Source organism: Balearica regulorum, chromosome 1 (assembly GCF_011004875.1).
Source record: "Balearica regulorum gibbericeps isolate bBalReg1 chromosome 1, bBalReg1.pri, whole genome shotgun sequence".
In the NCBI taxonomy this organism is placed as follows: domain Eukaryota; kingdom Metazoa; phylum Chordata; class Aves; order Gruiformes; family Gruidae; genus Balearica; species Balearica regulorum.
In genome coordinates this window covers 66,996,376-67,018,248 of record NC_046184.1, presented here as the reverse complement: position 1 = coordinate 67,018,248, position 21,873 = coordinate 66,996,376, and the positions used below count along the sequence as shown (strand labels likewise).

Here is a 21,873-nt window from a genome sequence, read left to right as displayed (position 1 = left end):
TGCACTGCAAAAATTAACTGTATTTTACTGATTTGCAACAGGTTAGCATGACGTCCGCAGGAAAAAAAAATAATAAAACCAAGAAGATTGGCAAATGCTTAGAAAGCTTGCTTCACCTAATCTGATGTCCATACCATTGCAGATATATTATTAGCAGGACCCAAGCTCCCTAACCTGAGACTCGTTCAGATCCGAGTACATAAACTGCACCACAACAGCGACTGCTGGGTAGACGTACCCGGAGGAAGCCCAGCCTTTCAGTCTGTCTGGAAGAACAATAAAACAACTATCACAGGCTGCAAAAGTTTCAGCTAGGAGAGTCCTGTTTAATCTAGTGGAAAAAGACATAATGAGATGTAGTGCTTGGGAGCTGAAATTAGATAAATCAGCCTAGAAATAGGCACACATTTTTAACAGCGAGAATAGCATACCGCTGCAACCATTCACCTAAGGATACCTCAAACACTCCATCACATCAAGTCTTTAACGTCAGGGCTGCGCTGCCTCACTGACAGATGTGCGACACAGCTCAGAGAGAAATGCAGGCTTCATGCAGTAATTCTTAAACGAAGCTCTGTCTCTTGCACCATGCTCCAGCTCAGATTAAATGATCATAAATGGTCCCTCTTGAGCTTAAAAATTTACCATGACATTCCTAGTAATGGTAAAAACATCTTCAAGGAGCTGCAGGTCTGCGCGACCCCAAGAGATCACAAACCACATGACAGTTTTGCAGCAATAGCCCATGTCATTTCCATCTCGTACAAACTCTCTGAGGGCCAGGGACAGAGCTGGGCTGGACAGCTGGCATTCAGGTACCAAGTTTAGTCCCTCGCTTCTGGGTTGGCAGCAGCTGAAAGAAGTGTGAAAAACTGCCATATACCTTGATGAAACAGCTTTCCTCCAAAGCATCAGCTGACTGACAGCATCAGGGACTTTGAAAAGAAAGAAAGAAAAACGAGTCTAATTCACATTTCCCAGTGGAAAGTTGCTACAGTCTGGTCTTTATCAAAATGGCACAGCAGGAACGACAAAAAATTCCCTCCTCCCCAAATAACTAAGCAATTTTAAAATAGTTAATCCTGGAAACACTCTCAAAAGATTAGCCTGGCTCAAGAAACTTTAAAGATGATCATTTTTAATTTAATTTAAAGTTGAACATCCTTGTGTAATAATGGCAGAGATGAAGGACTATTAGGGAATAATCTTGTTTACGGATCAGTGAACTCAGAAAATTGCCAAGGCACTGTGAAACATATTCCTTATTCACACCTCATAATTAACTGAGTGCTCTGCAGAGACAGGATGCTGCAATATTAAAGTCATCTTAGTTATTAGAAAGCTGCTTATTTGGGCCGGGATGCCGCTGGGGGTGGTCTTACTTGATTCCAGCATTTCCAAACTCCGGGAGAAAGCACCTTCAATCCATCCAAACGGGAGACTCCCGAAGCGTTAACGGAGGGCAGAGAAAGCCTTTGGTCTCCAACAGCAGCATGGCTTGAGCAGAAGGAAAAACACCTCCCTCCTTCCCTAATGCCATCTGGGAGCATTTCTCTTTTAAAGGCAATTGAAAGAAGAAAATACAGTTCTCTCAATTAATTCACATTGAAAGGCGCTTTTGATGGAGTCAAGAGGCCAAATCAGATCAAAGTAAATAATGCAACAAATACTGACATGAAAGCCCTGGGACAGCAGCTATCATGGCTTGCACTGTCTAGATCTTCGTACTTAAAAACAACAAATGCTGACGCTTTCGGCTTGTAGGAGAGGGGAGGGGGATGGGGGCTCTATCTTTTCAGCAAATTTTAAGAGAGAAATTGTCAATTTACTGGCAAAAATAGGAAGACTTGTGCTGAGGTAGATCTCCTTAAGATTTGGGAAATCCTGGATTAAGCCTCTGCTTTATGTCAGATTTTGTTTGTGAATTCGGGCAACTACTGGGAATTTCTGCACTTTGGTTTAGAGGGGTAAGACTTCTCCCTCACTGATGGAGCATAAACACTCGGACGGAGGGGACACACACACTGCGGGTCCCGGGCAGCTAACACACCGGCCGCAGCCCCTTTGCACTGTAACCACGCTGCAGAGGAGAAGAGAAAACTGCTGAAGCTGAGAAAAAGCAATGAGGAGGACTTGGTTTCATGACTGGGTATCTGAGGAAGCTCACGAGTTGTGCCCAAGCCAGGTTACCTGGAGTTATTACTCACCCCCACACAGCAGTTAAGAAAGGGAGGAGATATTGTAAACCCATATCTAAGAAACCGAGGCCCAGATACAGGGTTTGATGGTGTCCCCTCTGGCCCCAAAATCAGCCTGGCCCATCTTAGCTGAGTTCAGCATCTTGCTCCAGCCCTTCCTCTGTAATGGGGAACAGGCCAGGCAGTCGCAAGATGCTCTTCAGCCAAAGCCAGAGCACACAATTCAAAACACGCTGATAAAAGACGCTCAGATTTTCCATTCAGGTTTTTACTGTACATCTCAATTACCTACACAGACTGCAGTCAGAAGAAAAGAATAATATTTTTTAAAGGGTGGTACCATAAATCAGCACAGAAAAGAGCAACTTTTGAATAGCACGTTTAGAACAGAAACAACAAGCAATAATACACTGAATAAAAATCCAAGGTGTCCCTGCGCCTGTAGCACTACATGTTATTCTGAGATCTCCCCTTCCTTTGCCCTATTATCAAAGTATCTAATAGAGATTGAAGAGGTACAGGAAAGGGTAACGGGGCTCATCAGACACATGGAATGGCTTTTGCATGAGGAGATATTCAACAGAACAAGGCTCTCCACCCTGGAAAGGGAATACATATAAAGATACTATAAAATTATGAAGGGCTTAGGGAAGTGAACCAGAAAAATTACTTTCTGCTTCTTATCATACAAAGTCAAAGGGCTCCCAATGAAATTATCAGTTTTCAAGCAAAGTGAAAGACTTCTTCCCTCGGTGTGTAATTAAATCACAGAACTCATTGCGATAAGATGTCATCAAAGTTGGAGGAAAGGTTCTAAAAAGGGAATTAGGCAACTCCACGGAGGACAGGTCCGTGAAGAATCTTAAACACAGTGCTCCAGATAAAGCTTCCAGGTCCATAGACTCTAAATCACTGACTGGCATACATTCAGCATGCACAGGGAGGAGAGATAACCCTGTACTGGCCCCATTCCCATTCTTTTCTTCTCTGTAATGACCACAGTCAGGAAACAGATACTAGAGCTAGATGGCCCACTGGTTTGATGCGGTGTACCCACAATGTTCTTCTATTACATTGATATACTGATATGAGTTCAATAGACAAATCCTACTATAAAGTAAAAAGAGCTTTTTCCCTGAAGAAATATCATGCAAAAATTCCTATGCTCCTATTCATGCATAGCGTTAGACCAAATGCCTGAATAAATGCCTTCTGCGTGGAAAGTTATCCGTCATCTCCAAAAGTTTATATGGGCAATGAATGAAAGAATTTGGTTTTCCATATTGAGTAATTCCATATTGAGTAATTCCACAATGGAGATACCATTTGGGATTGTAAGCAGGGTCAGGATAGTGAATCCACAGTATGTCAGCCAAGATCAGCAAAGGAATGCTGATCTGTAATGGGGAGACTGAAAACACTGGCATTAGCAGCCATTTAGATCACAGACCAGGTGACAGCTTTCTAAAAATGAAAATTCCTGATGCTCATATCAAAAAATGTTTGTACACTAAGCAATTCATCTTCTGAAATAAATGCGTGACATAATTAACACTTGGAGAGAAGGGGGAAAGAAGAGGAAGAACAACAACAACAAATGAATTGAGCTTACTACCAAAACACAAAAGAAACATCTCTGCTTCACTTACGGCTAACTCACAGGCACAGCAGTGATACAAGCTGCTGTCATGAGATTAGGCAGAGATTACAGTAAAAGCAATTAAATCAAGCAATGTCAAAATATTGCAAGAGAACGGAAGGCCATCATTTTACAGCAGTTTTGTCTCTGCAGAAATTCCTAGCACGATCTGTGTAACAGCGTTATATGATCGGATTAAACTGCATTTTATGGGAGGGAAATAAACATAACCTTCCCTCTCCTTTCCATCCCTGACTGATAATTACTCTTTCCCTGAACTTCATTTTGATCAATAAAGTCCTCGTCTCCATGGAAAACAGAGAATAGACAGGTTTTTTCCTTCTAATTTTCCTCTTCTAAAATGAATGGCCAGCAGTTTTGTTGGCGTCTTTCACAGGTTAAAAGGAACTGTGTTTTATTCCATACTTTCTATACTAGTACAACCAAAGTGCAACCATAGTTAGTTTCAAAGTACAAATTTTATGCTTAATATTTCCTTACTCTACAGCTGATTTGCAAAAACAAGGGATTCATAGCTCACAAAAGGAGAGACCTGAGCACTTTCAGGCCCCAGCCTGAACAGCAGACCTACAGCAAACACGCTGCCAACCAAAGCTTTAAACAGAGGGAACAACTGCATTATCCACACGGCAAAAGAACGATATCACAACCAAACCTAACTTTAAGAAAGGAGGTTTAAAAAAAAAAAAACAACAAAAAAACCCCCAACCACTACATATTGCAGTGGAAGATTTTCATTTAAGCCACTCCATGATCAGTTGTGGCAGGTAATGAGAATTCATAAGGCAAAGCAGAGCGTCGCCAGATGCTGCGAGACCCGTCAGACCTGGAAAGCAAACACCCGATAGCAGCGTTCCAACAGCCCAAGCGCAAACCTTGTCTTTAAAGGCTCACTTCAGCCAGTATCCGAATTTCAGTACGGATGTTTGGGAATGTGGAATGCATTTACAAGAGTCCCTCATGTGCTGCAGCTTCCTGGACATTCACATTCTGGAAATTGCTTAAAATAGCAGCAACAAAAAAATCTGCATTTCAAAAATCTGCAGTCGGGAGAGAAGCGTGCATTCCAGCATTTCCAAGCCAAGTAGAGGATTAAGATTTCTAATGCACTAGTTGGAAAAGGATATTGGGATAACCGAATTAGAAATGTGAAAGTGGATTTACTACTCCTCTTCTTTAGATTAAGTTGAAGATTAAGTAACTAGTCAGGGAAAGATGTACTCATCTTGGAAACCACACAGGGAGGATGGGAGAAGCATTAGACATGCTAACAGATTTTGTCTTTTTAAACCAAATATTAAATCTCAACAGCTACTTCACATTAAAAAAAAATAAATCTCAAAGCTGGAACCATCAACCTAAAGTTGTATTTGATGAGATTGGCATCGTCATGGTTTTGAGCAAATGATTGCTTGTATCAGCTTGTGAAAACCGAAAGCCACGTAACTTAGTCCTGATAGCCTGCTGCCCTTCACTTAATACATGCTGTGATTACCAGGTTCACAGAAGAGACACAGACTAGGTCAGAAAGCATCAGTCATTAATGAGGGAGGTAGTTACAGCCAAATCCTTCACTCCTGAGAACAGCCTAAAAGTTTCCACTAGATGTCCAAAAATGTGACTGGAGGTCAAACATATAAGAGAGAAACTGTTCAATTAGATTAGCTCTGGGGAAATACCTGCAATAATCTGGGCATCATCTATCTTCAAGTGTTGCGGTTTTTGGTGGTGGGGTTTTTTGTTTGGTTTTGGTTTGTTTTTTTTTTTTTTTTAATTTCCTGGGTGACTGAAATACCATTGTGTGTCAAACTAACCCAGATTTACTGCAAGGAAAATGACCTGGCAAGCCATTAAGGTTTTTCTGTTTCTCAGCCGCTGTTAATTCCTTGACACTGGTTTACAGGGCTTTCAGAGAAAGCCAAGGAACACGGGCACGCTGCTATTTCAAATGCTAGTTTAATGAGACTGCCATGAACTGTGAATAGAAAGGCAGTCCTGTGAAGTAAAGGGAACGAACAGAGTCTCCTGTGAGTCAGCTCTGGGACACACAGACTGCACCTACAAATTAGGGTTTTCCAATTAGCAACACAGGGCGCAGAAGAGGCAGACATAAAATGAAGTGACTGCAACTGCAGGGCTGAAACGCAACTCCCATTAACGAGACGAAAAAAGCCCGCTTCTTCTGCGCATGAATGAATAAGCGATCAGCATCTTTCACAAGATGGGAAAAAACAAACCCACCAAAAAACCCTCCTGAAACCCGGCCATTAACTTTTCCTCCTGATTGTTTCGCGCAGTGTGGTTCATCGTCCCAGGCACAGTTTACACTTATGAATTCACAAAAATGGATTTTCATGGATTAAATAAAAGTCTAAGGGATCTTTAAAAGACTAAAGTCTTCACTAAAAAAATAAAACAGCTAAAACATCTAAGGAAAATAACATCTGACTCGCCCTTGTCCCTTTTTTCTGACATTTAATGTACATGAAGCCAAACTACTTAAGTTTATTTGCTGTTTACTGAAATAAACAGGGCCTCTTGATACTGCCACACATTAGTAGTCCAGGGGATATTACTTACTTTCCACTTCCTTCTTAAAAGGATTTAAAAAGAGGGAGAGGTGTTTTTCTGTACTGCAAGACAAAAAAACCCCCATCCAGAATAGCAGCTAAAACGATCCAATGAAGGAAGTTGAATTTAAACCCGAGCCTCTTCTATTCTGCCAACCAGGGGCACACATATTTGCGTATGGCTTTGCCATACACAAATAAGCCAACAGCGCAAGCAACCGCGGCTCTGCGCCACACCGAGCACCAGAGCAGAGCAGGCTCCTGGCTTTTGCCTGGCTCTCCGTGCTCCCTCCTCCTCCTCCTCCAACCCAGGCAGCAAGCACAGGGAAAGCTCCCGGGTTCGGTACAGGGCGGAGGAGAGTCGAAACCACAAAACTGGAGCAAAGAGAAAACCGGGCTTTGCGGCCCGCGGAGCAGAAATGCATGCAGAGGGGAGCAAAGGAATAGCGAGTGCCGACAGCTGGGGTCCGAGAGGAAAACCCCAGAGGGACCTGCGCCCCAGCAGGAGACTGAACCTGCAAGGTCGGAGGAGCAGGGAGCACATGGAGGATGCGATACGCGGTACAAGGACATAAGTGGGGGCCCTTGAACTGGCTGGGCAAGGACTTTGGGGCTAGGAGTATGGGAAGGACCCGAGGAGGGGGAGTTTATCACAGCAGCTTTTGAGGAAAGCAACAAGAGCCAAAAGGCAAAGTCTGAGGAGCAAAGATTGGAAGTAATTAAATGACTAAGGAGAAGCAAGCAAGAGAAAAGAGATGAGGGCAGGCTGGAGTGGACAGGGCAGGACAACAAACTGGGGAGAGAGGAAAGGGGCTGCCAGAAGCAGCTACACATGCCGGGGTTTCTTCCTCTCCAAGTCTGGAAGGGAACATCACGCCATCATGCCTCCTCTGCCAGCAAGTATCTAAGGGGAACAGTCCCCCATCTCCTAATACTGACTCCTACAGAGCACAATCTACTGCTGTCACCAGCTAGTCCGCTCGCTCAAGCGGCAGATGTCGATGAGGTGGATCCAAAGGTTTCAATCCAACTGTTCACACCCCTGTGGCTCCCTACTGCAAAAATTTCTGGCTATTCACATTCCTTGTTTGGAAAAGCAAGGAAATTACACACCCAGAAACTATGCCAAAAGTACTTTAAAAGATTACAGACTGAAGCAACAAACTGTGAGGAAATACCGGCACTTGGTAGTTTGTCTCAGAGCAGGACTTGAATAACATGAAGTAAATAGGGTATGGGGCCATGTTCTGAACAAGGAAGAAATAAAATATTGAATAGTTGCTCATTAAGTGAGCACTCTCCGTTCTGGGCACTGAATGGAGCGGAGATGATGCAGAAAAAATGGTATGTAATAGTGTAATTACAGACTTATAATATAAACACACAACGGGGCCAAAATTAAATCAGGTCTTTCTTACCTGGTGACTGCATAATTTTGCAACCCTAATGATGTCTAAACATGTCTTTTTGTGTGTGCATGCAACATTAGTCACCACCATACAAAAGCAGTGCTGTTTTAAATAAACTGAAGTTAGCAAGCAACGAGTTCAGTTACTTGTATCAAAATAGCACTTGCAGATTTGAAAGATTAAGACACACAGTGCCACAAGCATGCATGAGAGATAGTCCTTGGCTGCTTTTTTTTTTTTCTCTTTTTGCTGCACAAATGGAGGTAGAAAGGAAGCGTGCATTACTGTGCCTCATCTTCCAGCTTGCGCCCTGGGAACAGAGAGATGTAATTATTTTCCCAAGATTACACAAGGGTTCTCTGGACGACAGTCACAGGCCAGAGCGCATAAATCCTTGGCTGAATCCAAGGCTTTCGGCATAGGGGCATCCCCCTCTTATGTGTTTCTAGACTCTAGCAGAGCCTTCTGATGGCCTCAGGTCCCATCTGATCATGACCGTAAATATCATCACTGACTGCAGGCAAAGGACAAGATTCATGTATTATTGCTAGTGAACATTTCCTAAAAAGACAGGAGACTGCCACAGCAGTAGCTCGAGCTATTGCTCAGACTCACAATGGAAAAATGGTCCAAAAGAACAGAGTTCAGAGAAGAGTAAACCACAGGCCAAATCCACCTCTGCAATACACCTCCCCAAAGGGGGCTGAACTTCATTCATAACTTAACCGTACTAAATAGCAATGGCAGAGCCTTAGCAAACCCGCTGCAATTAAAAAACAGCTTGCAACACCATAGAAGCATCCCGCAGTTACCAGGATAACAGTAACACTTACCTAATCTATCATCTTTCAGCACACATTGTGCCTTCCTAGGCCTTGGGACTCACGGTTCTACTTGTGTTTTGGGGTGAAATCATCTCATCCTATTCTCAGTTCAATTTTAAACATCAATTCCCCCCCAAAAAAATCAGCCTACAGCCAGCACTTCCTTTTCTCTCCTTTCCCATGGAGGCAATCCAACACTGACCTTTGCTCAGAGCATCACAGACTAGGAGCTTGCTCCTTTATTTTCAAAACCTCACAAATCTCAGGAGATCACCAGTGAGAGAGAAACGAAGGGAAAAGCCCAGGCTGGCTCCACTGCTTAATGCTCCAGGTTACTCATTTTGCTTTCCTAGAGAAGAAAAATAATTTTGACTGCCAGACTCCCAGACCTTTTTCACCACAGGCTCAATCCCAAACCAGGCCACTGTCCTGGAATTTCTCCAGCAACGGTGTGGTGTTTGCAAAGGCAAGGACCTTTTAGGCCAGCGTCAAGTATCCAGGTTTTTCTTTTGTTGTACGTTTGCTCCTGACCTAAATAACACATTAATAAAAGTTACCTTAGTGTTTTCTCAGAGGCATGCAGTGCTTTTTACTACCGTGCTTTGTGTATGAACGCAACCACCACTGACCTTCAGGGTGCATGAGTGCAACTGGGTAAAAACTTGACTAAAGTTTAAGAAAGTCGTACCAAATCTAATAGAAAATCCCTTCCCCGCACTTCTATAACCCAGGCAGTTTCGTATTCTGAGCCATGTCTTGTTAAAAAACTCCCCCTAACAAATTCAAGAGAAAGTAAAGTTTGCACACATGAAATTCCATATCTGGAAAATCAGTCACACTGTTCTGCCTGTATCAGTTATAAATCTAGGAAGTAGCATTACACCGTGTGGCAAGGAGAAGCATTAGAAACGCAGCTGAGACTTCTGCTTTTTGAACAAGAATTTCATGTTAAAGCAGAAACGTGCTATACTGTCAAATTACCTAAAAAAAAAAAAAAAAGAAAAAAAAGAATCATTGCTACACAAGAATTGGAAATAGAAGCACCCAGTGAGGAAAAGCCAAAGCAACACTAAGCAATTGCTACATAGTCACACATTATGTGTGCCAACACTTTTCCCCCTTTTCCCTCCGCTCTTCCTTCGTGTTGGAGGACAGCATCTGTTTCAGCTCAAACACTGACTGTGCATGCTGCGTGAGGACACCGGGAAGATACATTATGACCTCAACATACTTTTCCTCATAGTATATCAGTCTTTGGACCAGCGCAGCCATCCCTGGAATGTACCACGTTCTGCAGAGCGTTTCTATTTTCCTTCCCTTGCTACTGCAAAAGGAAACAACATTGCTGCTGGTTTAGTCATCAGATCATGTTTATCCCTGCTATAGCCTTAAGGATTTAATTGAATTTTGGATCAACGGGGTTTTGTGCCTGGATCCCACAGTGCTAACAAATAGTGAGCTCACTCACTGTCTTTTGCACATACACAGAGATTTAAAGTGATGCTGTTAGGCACAGCTCCAAATACACCTGCTTCTTCTCTCAGCCTGTCACTTGGGAAAAAAAAACCCAAAAACACAAAAAACCAAACAAACAACCCACGAAAAACAACAACAAAACCATCACCACCCACAAAGAACTAATGTAACAGTTCAGGTACATGGAGAAAGGCAGCATTAAACACCGGTCTATTGTCCATTCTAAGGGAAGAGTCTCACCAGCTAAATCACCAAAAGCAGATGCAATGAAATATTAGTGTGTTATCGACGTTATTCACATTGTAAATCCAAACCACAGCACTATAACAGCTGCTAGTAAGAAAGTTTAACACTATCCCAGCTGAAACCAGGACACCTAGTTACCTTGTTTCAGTAGTATTTGCCAGCATCCCCCAAAATTGCTATGAATTGCGTTGATAAAACCTACAATTTCATCCAGACTAACTCATTCCTTCCTCCTGAAGGCACCCAGGACTGCAACCCACTATTCACTGGATAGCTGAAGATAAGAGCAAGGGACAATAAAGAACAGACATGTCTCTGCACTAAGAATTTACATAACTAGGTCCAGTTATTGCTAATTAGACCAATTCCCTTAACTCCGCCATTACATTTTCCTGCATTTTTCAGTTAGCTCTAGTAGCAAGGTACATAATAAATTATTATTAAATAGAAACCTAATTGATCACATTACAAGTACTTAAAAGTACAGATTAAGCAGCGCACAACTACTTTATTCTAATTATGACCTTACAACTAGCAACCTGGTGCACTAGATAAGGTACCTGCAGCTACTTCACTATGCCCAATCTGTCCTGCAACTTCAGAGGTTTTGGAATATTTAAAATTTTTCTCCCTCCCTTTTACTATGGAGGAGACCTACATGAGTCAGAGAAACACCTATTACAGAGGAGAAATTGTGTAATTAATTTTGTATATTTGACAGCAACTTGAATTTTTTTTCTTCTTTTTTTTTCAGCTATAGCAAGGATTTTTTTTTTTTTTTAATGATGGATTGTATTTTAATAGAGTAATTGCCCTGAGTGCTTCCTACTTCATACCATATAACATGCCAATAGCACTAGAGAAAGAACGTGTACGGAAAGTATTTCAACTATTTTAATCTGTCCTGTGAGAGGAGTCAGCAAACAGCAGTAAGAAGACGACTTCAGTCATACAAACAAGTAGTGGTCCACAGACCTCCAGGTGATGCGGACGTCATTTTTAGAGTCAGTGAGCTGCAATACATTTAATCCTGCTGTTCCATACTACTGCAAGCACGCCCCATGTGGTTGAGAATTGAGAAGATCTCTTCAAATTACAAATGCTGTAGCAGCACATTTATTTTTCATAGTGACTAGCAAACTTTGACATTAGACAAGCAGGCACTGGTCAAATTGTCCAGGCTCTATGAGGCTGTCATTCCACGCAACAATTATCCAGCTTTATCCTGCCTTCAGAGGAAACATAAATTCAAAACAAGGGGAAAAAAAACTAGCTAAGAAGGTTGCCAGCAGTTTTAAAGATGTTTCTTTTAAAGTAGCATCCATTAACCCATCCCAGGCTTTCTCCCAAGGGTTTTGGGCACAACTCTCTCACAGATACGCGGCAGCAGGCTTCCCTCTCAGCCACTGGGACCAAGCCAGCTCTGCTCTGGGCACCCCACAGCAAGCCATCGCACCACAGGTTTGTTGCAAGGGTGTTGCACACAGTCAGTCACTTGAGAAGAGAAGCTGAGCGGCTTACACCGTGAGAGCCCCTTTTTAAAAATAAAGTAGCTGTGTACATCCAGAGCTTGATTTGCCATGTGCAGAAATCCTTTACAACACTTGAAGAGGCAGCTGCTGAAAAGCAAATGCCAGTTGGCAATGTGTACGAGTTCCCTCTGAAGCCATCCCACGTGCGTAGTCTCTCCAACACAACTTCTGCAGCCTCTCCTGAAGAGGCTGGAAGAAAGGGATGTTCCCAAAAGCGGGGGCAGAGGGAGGGTGTCTGGAAAAAGTATAAAGCAAAGGAGGGGGGGGAAAGGAACAGCAGGAGGAAAGAAAGAAACAAGGACCAAGAAGACGGAGCAAGACAAGAGACATTTTTTATATTGATATATATACCCTCCACCATAGTATCCATCAGGGAAAACAGGAACAAATACAAATATCAAAGAGAACACAAGCATTGAAAGAAACCTTGGCAAAGGCTGGGAACAGCAGCTGCACCAGTGTCTGCGCTCAGGTTACTCCTCCCCACCAGGTCGCAAGCTTTAGGGGCAAGATGTTAAACAAGGCTTTTGGACAGACCATTCTGGTCTGGCATATCAGAAGGAACCAGGGTCACCCACACTCTCTAATTGTTCTACTTATTTGGCAATACAGGAGAATAAATAATTTCAAACAAACAATTTCTGGCCATTGGGAACAGCTTCTGAAGAGTGTCCATGCTGGAGCAGCTACCACTTACCCACCCTGAAAAGCCTTGACTTCCTCACCATTTTTGTGTCGCAGGTTCCCACACAGAGAGGCAACGTGACTCAACCCACTCCCCTCTTTGCTAAAAAACAAACCCCAAACCCCAACCATCCCCAAGTCAGATCAATCAGATAAAACACTTGCAGAGCAGAAGCTCTCAAGTGGGTTGAGCCACTGAAGCTACAGATAGAGGAAACAGACTCTGTGATCTGAGAAGTTACAGATCTCATGTAACGTCTATATGCCATCAATATTGATGCAGCAAGAAGATTATTTAAAAAAAAAAAACAAACACAAAACCAACAACAAACAAACAGCTCCTACTGCACTGATTAATGAAGGGTGTTATGTGGGAATAAAACACTCCCTTTCCCAGGTTTCAGGAGTGCTGCATGGCGCCCACTCAGGTGCAACCATTAAATGATCAGAGAACCACAGCAGGTAATTCCTGATCTATTTAAAGAACCAAACACTTTCTCCAAGGAATAACTAGTGTGGGACAATTCATTATTACAGGTGTCCAAATTAAAATTGTACTGTGTAGTTAAAACCAGAAGTCAGCAACAAAGGGCAAGCTGGGCAAGGGCAATCAGGGAGATTGCAGAAAGGTCAACGTTAAAAGAAAAAAAAACAAAACAAAAAACCACCCCACACTCTGGCACAGATCCATGGGGTGGCTGCTGAGTCACACCCCCTTAAACGTTCTTACTAACTCAGTGCTGTTCCACAGGAATAAGGGCACCAAGCGCTGGTCTCGTGCCAGAGCGTGGCCCTGGAGTCCTTCCTTCCCCAGGCAACGTGCTGAGAACCGCTGGACACGACCGGTGAAAATCCTTCTGTTACTGCCTGAGCCCGGCTCTCACCGTTATATGCACATTCTTAGGCATAAAGGCATCACCTCTACTTTCATATATATGTACATGTAAATATGTACACACACATCTACATGTATGTAGACTGACGTGCAGAAATTATACCTACAAATGTGTATATATAGATATATAGCAATATCACATAATACACTGCTCACACTGCACTCCTCTCATTCCAGGCATTGTATACGTGCACATATTCCCCTCTTCATGTTCAAACTAGCATTACAATTTTGGCTTTCTCCACAGAGAAGCTGGGAAGGAGAGCATTGCCTACCACTATCATACTAGGATAGAAAGTCTCAGGACATGGACAGTCCTTAGATATTCTCCTCTTGCAAGCAGAAGAAATGCACTTTTCAGTTCCTTCCTCTTTCTCCCCTTAACCCTCCTTCCACCTTTCTCCTCTCTTCCCTCTCTAGTAGCGTAAGAAAAATCACAGCACACGTCAGGATAAAAATGGCTAAACCAAAAGTGAATGACTTGGCATTTTAAGGTAGGATCAGCTGCAAACTAAACCACAACGGAGCGGCAGGTAGCCAGCAGTACCTCTGAATGGCCCACATGGCTTTGCTGGGCACAGAAAGGCCACCGCTCCGCTGCTCCTCAGGTGATGCGGGGTGGCAGGAGCTCCAGGTGCCCCGGTGAGCAAAGCGATGCTTCCCGTTCTCCCGGCCGGCCGGAGGGACCTGCAGCGAGGCAGAGGGAGAAGCCGCAGGCTGCCGGGCAGGTCTGTGGTGGATCCCCCCGTTTCTCCTGATTACGCATGCAGAGAAAAGGGAAAAACGAGGGGAAAGGGGAAAGAAGAGGATTTAAGGATTTTTCTTTTTCACTTTTACTTATCAAAAGGTTGAACATTATGAAAACAGCACAACACGGTATCTAACTACAACTGATGACATTTTATTTAATCCAAAATACAAAGTCTTTGCATGCTGGGAGGACAGGATTTATTAGTTCCTAAACAGACCTAGAGAAAGAGACCCAAGAGCAACAGAAGATGAGCACTCCTGTATCACGCTGTTCTCTGGACCTCTGGTAAGATGAGAAGCACTGTGAGGAAGAACATGGTGCCATTTCTAATTTTTTGCTGCTGAAAATAATTGGTGTTCTGCCTCGTTTAAACAGAAAACAAATCTCTACAGGTTGGAGGAAGGAGCAGGAGGAGGTGTCTTTCAGCAGCATGTAGAAGGCTGCTGGTTTCCTGCTGCCCCCTAAAACAATCAAATACAGTCATAAAATCCTGAGCACCACAAACAGACAGAAGAGCGCACAATACATGCAACCAGAGCAAATATGAAAACGCAGCACATCTGGACTATACAGACCTTCATTCCTGCAACCTAAATAACTGCCGCATCTGGGCAAGTGGATGCCACTGAAGCAAAGAAATAACTTGAAGAGGCCATTGGAATGTGAACCTAAGGCAGCAGGGAGGGCACAGATTTTCCCTTGATGAATTAACATTTGTGATACCTTTAGCTAGACAGCTCCTGGAACGCGCCAGGCAGACTGTAAACACAAGCGTTAGCAAGCGTGCCAGCTCTCAGTCCCCAGTATACTCCTCGCTGGCTACTTGCCCACCAGTTACACCACTACGAATTATTTATCCAGTCAAAGCAGCAGAAATCCTCTGCAGATCCATCGTACCTACCCTCTGATTGTGACTGCTGTTAGAGGGGCCGGAGGGAGGGCAGGTGGTGCCTGAAACGTGGTCCATCCCCACTTAGCACCCAGAGGAAGGGCTGAGATGGGAGGGAAGCCAGGATGCTCCTGAGAAAGGGGAGTCCCTCTTCTCCTCCCTGCATTTGCTGCCCGCACATTGTGCCAGCTCTGGTACTCCCCAAACCCTACTGGGAGCTGATTTAATTCACTGCCGCAGAAACACGAATTCAGTGTCCTTTTTTTCTAACCTAGATGATACACTATCTCACGCAGGGGTGCAACAGGCTCCAGAGCCTGTGGGGCAGCACCGGTGGGAACACGGGAAGCGATGGCAGGAGCGAGACCTCCCATTCTCAGTGGCAGTGAGCTCTTACGTTCACTCATCGATACATCTGTACCAGGTATGGTTTGGGAGAGACGTGGATAAAAACCAGCTTCTATCAAACAAAAGACTGCTGACTTTTAACGGAGATATAGAATAGCATAGTTATCTGTGACACTAAGTGAAGGATACAAACTTCAAAGTACTTTATTTTTCTCCAGTGACTGCTGAGAGCTGCTAATTATTCCAATCATTCCAGAACTGGCTGGATATTTTCCCTTTTTTCCATTCTATAAGGACAGAAGGATCCAACCTGATTTTACTACTAAACATCATCGGATATTTCTACAACCATGACATTGCAACTGAATAATCAAGCAGATGCTGCGAATGGAAGGAGTTAAGCCAGAGACATTTTACGATGTTGATGCTTCAGTCAGAACTCCCATGGAAAAAATAAACGTTAGTCTTGCCAGAGCGAATTGAGCATTTTAGAGATCAGTTCTTCACGTCTGGTCTATCTACCCGGCAAAAGTTAATGGGCGGCAATAGAGTAACAAAAAAACCCAAAACCAACCACAGAGTGAAACCTTGGTGCCCTCCAAATTTGTCAAATGTGTGCCATCTAATTCAGCGGGGCAAGTCCATCTCCCACAGTGCTGTATATAATAATATATATTTTGCACACACCGGTGGCAACACTTGAAAAGCACAGCGAGCATAGCAAGCTACTTACAGTTTGAGTCCATTGCAGGAGAGGGAAAAGAAGTCATAAACCAAGCACACGCCAAAGACAGTGACTCCAGTTTCTTTCACCAGCATTGCACACGTCCCAAGGAATAAACTAAGCAGCAAATAGAATGGGGAGGCGGTGGGAGGGAAATGTTCCCCAACATAAAGCTGATCCACACTCCTGAAAAACAGATTTGACATAAATATTTTAACTTCTCTGTTATTTTCATGTTTACTACATTCACAGAAATATCAAGGCACTCTTCCCCTAATTTCTTAAGATCCTGGTAATAAGTGACATGAACAATCTACACTGTTCGCTGATAAATGAAGAGGTTTAGACATAGAAAGGGAAAACACAAATATTGAGAGGTGTACCAAGCATTTGAGCAGAGGAGGAAAGACAAATGGACTTAAAACAGTCAGAAAAAGGCAGACTAAGTACAAAGACAGAAAGGCCAGAAAAACACCTGCTTTCCATCACCTAGACCACATATGCTTATTTTTTCCTCATGTGACAAAATGTACCATGCAAGAAAAAAATTCCTCCATCCGACCCACACTCCCCCAGGTCAAAGATGTGGCCTAATCTATATTAATAGACTGGGCAGGGATGAGAGGGAGTAAGGTAAGAACGAACCAAAGTCAAACAAGCCAATTCCTGCGGGGTCACTACCCAGTTTACACCTTTGAAACCTTCCGATGGAAACAGCATTGCAGATTTCTAGCAAACATCCCAAGAGGGACATAAGCAGTTTTGCCACATGGCCATGATGACACAGTGCTATTCCTAAATGAAAAAAATCCGCAAAAGGGGAGAAACCCCATCTGAGCAAAGCTACTTCTTATCTATACTTGTTCAGTTACAGTTTTAGGACACAGACCAGCAAACGGTGCCAAATTTTCATCTGAAAGGGATGACTAATGGTCTAGGCACAATCCTTAACTCTCCCAGACTGGGTATTTCAGCGTCCCATAGTCACAGCTTGTATTTCAAAGGCAGGCATGTGTCTGTCTGTTCTTCACGCTACATACAGACAGTTTTCCTTCAGTTGAAAATATTTCTTTATAATTTTTAGCTCTACAAGCCTAAATTTTTATAAAGCCTAAATTTTTTATAAATTTCTTTATAATTTTTAGCTCTAGTGTATGGTCAGCTGTAACGTCAATGAAAGAGGTGACCTTAAATGTCGACTTCTCTTTTTATATTTATTTATTCTCATAAGAATCACTTATTTGGCACTGCAGCTGAAAGCAGGGGCCAGGGCTCTTCCACGCAGCAGTGCTGGGGGAAGTACCTCTGCCAACAGCAACGAAAACAGAAAGGTTTCCCCTTTTTCTCCTCCTCACACTAGAGCATCTCATGATATTATCACAACCGATAGCAAGGATCCATACCTATTATAGGAGAGAAAAGCCAACAGAAAGAGTAGACAGGCTAGGACATCCGCTCTGCCTACTATACCTGTTACCTAAAAGGAAGAGAGACACACAGGTGTAAAAGCACATAGATAAAAAGGCACGCGCATTCAGCGACTGTTTCAACAACCCACGCTAACTGCTGCTATTTTAAGCTTTTTAGCTTTCAGTGTTAGCCTCCCTCAATATAGTGAAATGTGACTTGGTTAGGGTAGGATATGCTCAGTTTTGTCTGCTGCATTTCTCACTCGGCAAAACAAATGAGTAAGCCAACAGATAAGTGACTTTTTACTTTCTTATTAAAATATTAATAAAGTGGCACAGAGAAGTGCCAATTTTAGGGACTTGTTTTAATTTTGTATAGTAAGGCTCGAATGAGAAACGCATCCAACTCCCGCAACTGAGATTTGTTAAAGAAAAAGGCAAATGAAAGAGTAACTCTTTGGAGAAGACTTATTATATAGGAATGAGTTAATAATTAATATTTGAATAAATTTTATCACCAAAAAGTGATAGAGTGGTATGCAATTTATTCTCTTTTGGAATAACTGGAGTTTGAGAGGTTTTTTCTACATATTAATTAACCAAATCTTTTTATAAAAAAAAGAATACTGAAGAAGAATGTATAAACACTCTTTTTACAAACTATTTCAATATTTCATTTCATAAAGATCTAAAAATCGCCCATAAAGCAAATAAAAGGCCCTTTGAAATTTTGCCTCTTTTGAGATTACATAATTAAGCTATATTCAGCACTCTGGCATTTATTTTAACCTTCTTAAGTTCTGACCAAGGCAAAAATAAATTCAAAGAGTGCCTGTTCTAAAACCTCCCTTACAATATAAAGCTGTATTATCAAAAGGAGCCTAGCTGATTAGTTCACACGAGACAGCATAGGGAGTAACTGTAAAGCTCGTGGCTTTTTGTTATTAAGGTAATCTCTCCTCAAAAGTTCTCAGCCACGACAGCTTCCCTCGCTCATTTACAAAGGCTGGTAACGAGAGCGCGTGATGTCAATGGTATCTCAGCTAACGAGCGCATTTCTTTTTTTTAAGTATGGATAGCCAGATATTGCATTTCCTTCTCAAAGACAGCAAGGCTCACTTTATCTACAGAAGTACCTCCCCATGCTAACCGACTGTGGGTTTAGTGTGAATACGTCTTTAAATGTTTCCTTATAATGAACAGGAAAATGTCCAATATGAGCCGTTGCTCTGTAAACTTACCACGACGTTTATTAAGCTAACAAGTTTTTTCTGAAGATGATACTCCTAGCTTTTAATTGAAATCAATATAAATTAATCCATGGGTCACATCACCTCTATCTGAGCAATCTCCTCCACAATACACACTCCCTTCACTTTTTCTCCCTTAAATTGATGACTATAGGAGACGACTGAAGGCACGCAACAATGTCCCAGCAGGAGAGCGCGGCCTCGCCAAGGTCCTTCATTTCAGAAGACTCAACGTTTTCATCAGCTGAATGACTGTCCATTTACTCCCAGCATCGCTGATTAGGACCATCAATTAGAATTTAGTGCCGGCGCAGAAAGATGGTGAGTATGAATACACTTTTTTCTTAATGACTCCTGCAAATTATTTTAAATATAGTATATTCTCACCTTTGCTCCTCCACAGCAAAAATCACGAGTACCATATTCTGCATGACTCAGAGGTTTCTTTAAAAAAAATAAAATATTTAAAGTACGCATTTATTTTTAGCTTCTGTGTCACCGGGTTTTTTTGTGTCACATACTTACAGCCTCAGTGTGAATGGGATGCACAGCAAAGAACAGCGCCGTGACAAAAGCAAGTCGACAGTCCTTGAACACAGCTTTGTCACAAGTGTACATCAGCACAAGAGTCACTAGACAGTGTAGAATTACATTCACTGCATGGAAATAGAAGGGGTTCATACCAGCCAGCAATATGTTTAACCTGTAAGGAGACAAAATGGAACCGTTACTAGACTGGAGAGGTCTTGTAATAACAGGACATCTTTCAAGTACTCTAAGTTATGCTTTTTGCCTGATTTGCAGTCTTCTAATGTAAGTGCTATTAAACTAATGAGTGAAAATCACTCTGAACTTCTGGTTTATCTGATTAAGGAGAAACCACTTCCCCGATTTTTAATTAATTAATTAAATTTTAAAATATGCGGTTGAATTTGGCAACCTTCTTGACACAGAGATGGAAGAAGCTTGTGCCCTCCCAGTACAGCTTGCTGCAGTGAGACGACGTCTCTGCTTCCTGAGCAGCAAGTAACACCGCCCAAGATCAGAAGCGCGGCACTTGCGCCGTTTTCCCGTCGGCACGTTCTGCCGTTGTCTCAGCCACGTGGCAGATTTACAATACAGGTAGTTATTTTCTACTATGGAGTAGATGCTTTAGCTTGGGAACAGGCAAGACAAGGACTCGGTAAGGCGCTGGAGCATCTGCTTAGCGTTACAGGCACATTTATTCGCATTTAACTTTTACAATACTTTCACATACTGAAGGTTAAGTATTTATTTAAATGCTTTACTGACATCAGGACTACGCTAAGAAGCTGGCTTAATAGTTAGCGTCATTTTTATAAGGACATCGATGTTAAAGATAAGTTAGCTAACATCAGCCTAGACTCAGTGAGACAATTAGTGTTCATTATATGTGTCGATCATAAAAACCAAATATAACAAGCTGTTATTACATTTGTCTTACAGCGTGTATTAACACATTTTTCTGGTCACTGTTTTTTATAGCCAGCTTGCTTAACAGCTGCTGACAGGCTTTGCCTTACATGCAATTGAAGATAACTCGATTCTCTTTAGAATTAACTGCATCTGTACATTTGGATGAATATATATACACACACACACACCCCCATGATGGCTCTATCTAGGGAAGACTCTGTATATGAACAAGAAATTTGGAAGTACTAATGTTAAAGGACATTTAAAAAACCACAAATAGACAAGACACCCAGTGAAAAAAAAAGACTCAATCTAAATATTTTGCACGTAGATGTAAACGTGCCAAAGGGACAATAATCCTTCCTGTTGTTACCAACGGACTCCAGGTCTCCCATGACATACGTGATGCAACAGCAAAGGCACTGAGTTGTTGCTACTCTGCAAGTACCTTAGGGGTTTCTTTGTAAGACAGAGGAAGCGTGGTGTGTCCGTGAGGGCCACCCAACATACGCTTTTTATAAATACTCTCTACATTCCTTACTCATCAACACAGAGTGTTATCTGTCCTGGGCTGCATCTTCCAGGCCAATCTAACTTTACCAGACCAGGAGACTCACTTGTGCATTCCTGCTCTGCTCCCGCTGGAGAGTTTGTGGAGGCAATAGCTGAAACCCAGAGAGGTTGGGAAAAGTGAGATTTTAGCATGACTTGACCTTTGCCTTTGAACTATAGGCTGATGTAGCTACATTTTGACAAGACATCAGTCTGTGTGATTCAAGAATACATGAAGAGTTGAGGCTTTTTCTTTTTTTTTTTCCCCCCCATTTCTCCTGCAAGCCACTTCAGGGCAGCAGCATACATCACTTTCCCTCATTTCTACCAGCACAGAATGACAAACCACAGCAAACGCCAGTAACGGACACCCAACCAGGGTTTCAGCTGTAAATACGCTGCAGCAGTGGGAACCCCCAGGCCAAAATCTTGTTTTCAGCACGCTGCAGGGAACAAGGGGCAGCACAGGGCCACCCTGCCCCGAGGAGCCGAAGGTCACGCTCAGAGGCACCTGCAGATGTGTGCAATGGCAGGGACCACCTGCAGGGTCTGTTCTTTATACAAATTCATCATTTCTGGCTGTAAATCAGCCAGATGGAATACAGTCCTCATCATCATCCCACCCCAAATGCCAAAGTGTGCTCTGGCAACCTGATTTCTGGAGAAAGCAGATGCGGGCAGGTGAGGACAGCGAGGACAACAAGTGCTCAGGCTATCAGGTGATTCAAACCCATGCACCAAAGTGTGAGAGATTCTCATTTAATTTTTTTTGGCCAAGTTGTGAGGACCAAGCACTAACAATGCAACATCTGAAAGAACCCTTGAAAAATCTCTCATTAGTCCCCATAAATCATGTCCAATCCTGCAAACAGGTCTACTGGCAAGAGAGGCAGAACCTTGTATGGGCAGCTCTTCCTGCCCCCATCAGGTCACCTACCCTAAAGGCAGGGTGTGCTCTTCATGGCCATTCTTGGGGTGAACATGAAGCCAACAAGGCTTGTAAACTGAGAATTACCTGA

General features: G+C 42.8%; 1 protein-coding gene across 1 annotated transcript in view; it reads right to left on the bottom strand.

The window, feature by feature from the left end:
- The window catches only part of TMTC1 (transmembrane O-mannosyltransferase targeting cadherins 1), a 145,945-nt gene that overhangs the window by 113,676 nt on the left and 10,396 nt on the right, over positions 1 to 21,873 (bottom strand). Inside the window, exons 2-5 of the mRNA XM_075756233.1 lie at positions 19,391 to 19,568; positions 17,610 to 17,683; positions 16,216 to 16,392; positions 14,042 to 14,248 (exon numbers count right to left, since the gene is read on the bottom strand). Of these exons, the coding sequence (XP_075612348.1) occupies positions 14,042 to 14,248; positions 16,216 to 16,392; positions 17,610 to 17,683; positions 19,391 to 19,568 (636 nt within the window). The remainder of the gene's footprint in view (positions 1 to 14,041; positions 14,249 to 16,215; positions 16,393 to 17,609; positions 17,684 to 19,390; positions 19,569 to 21,873) is intronic.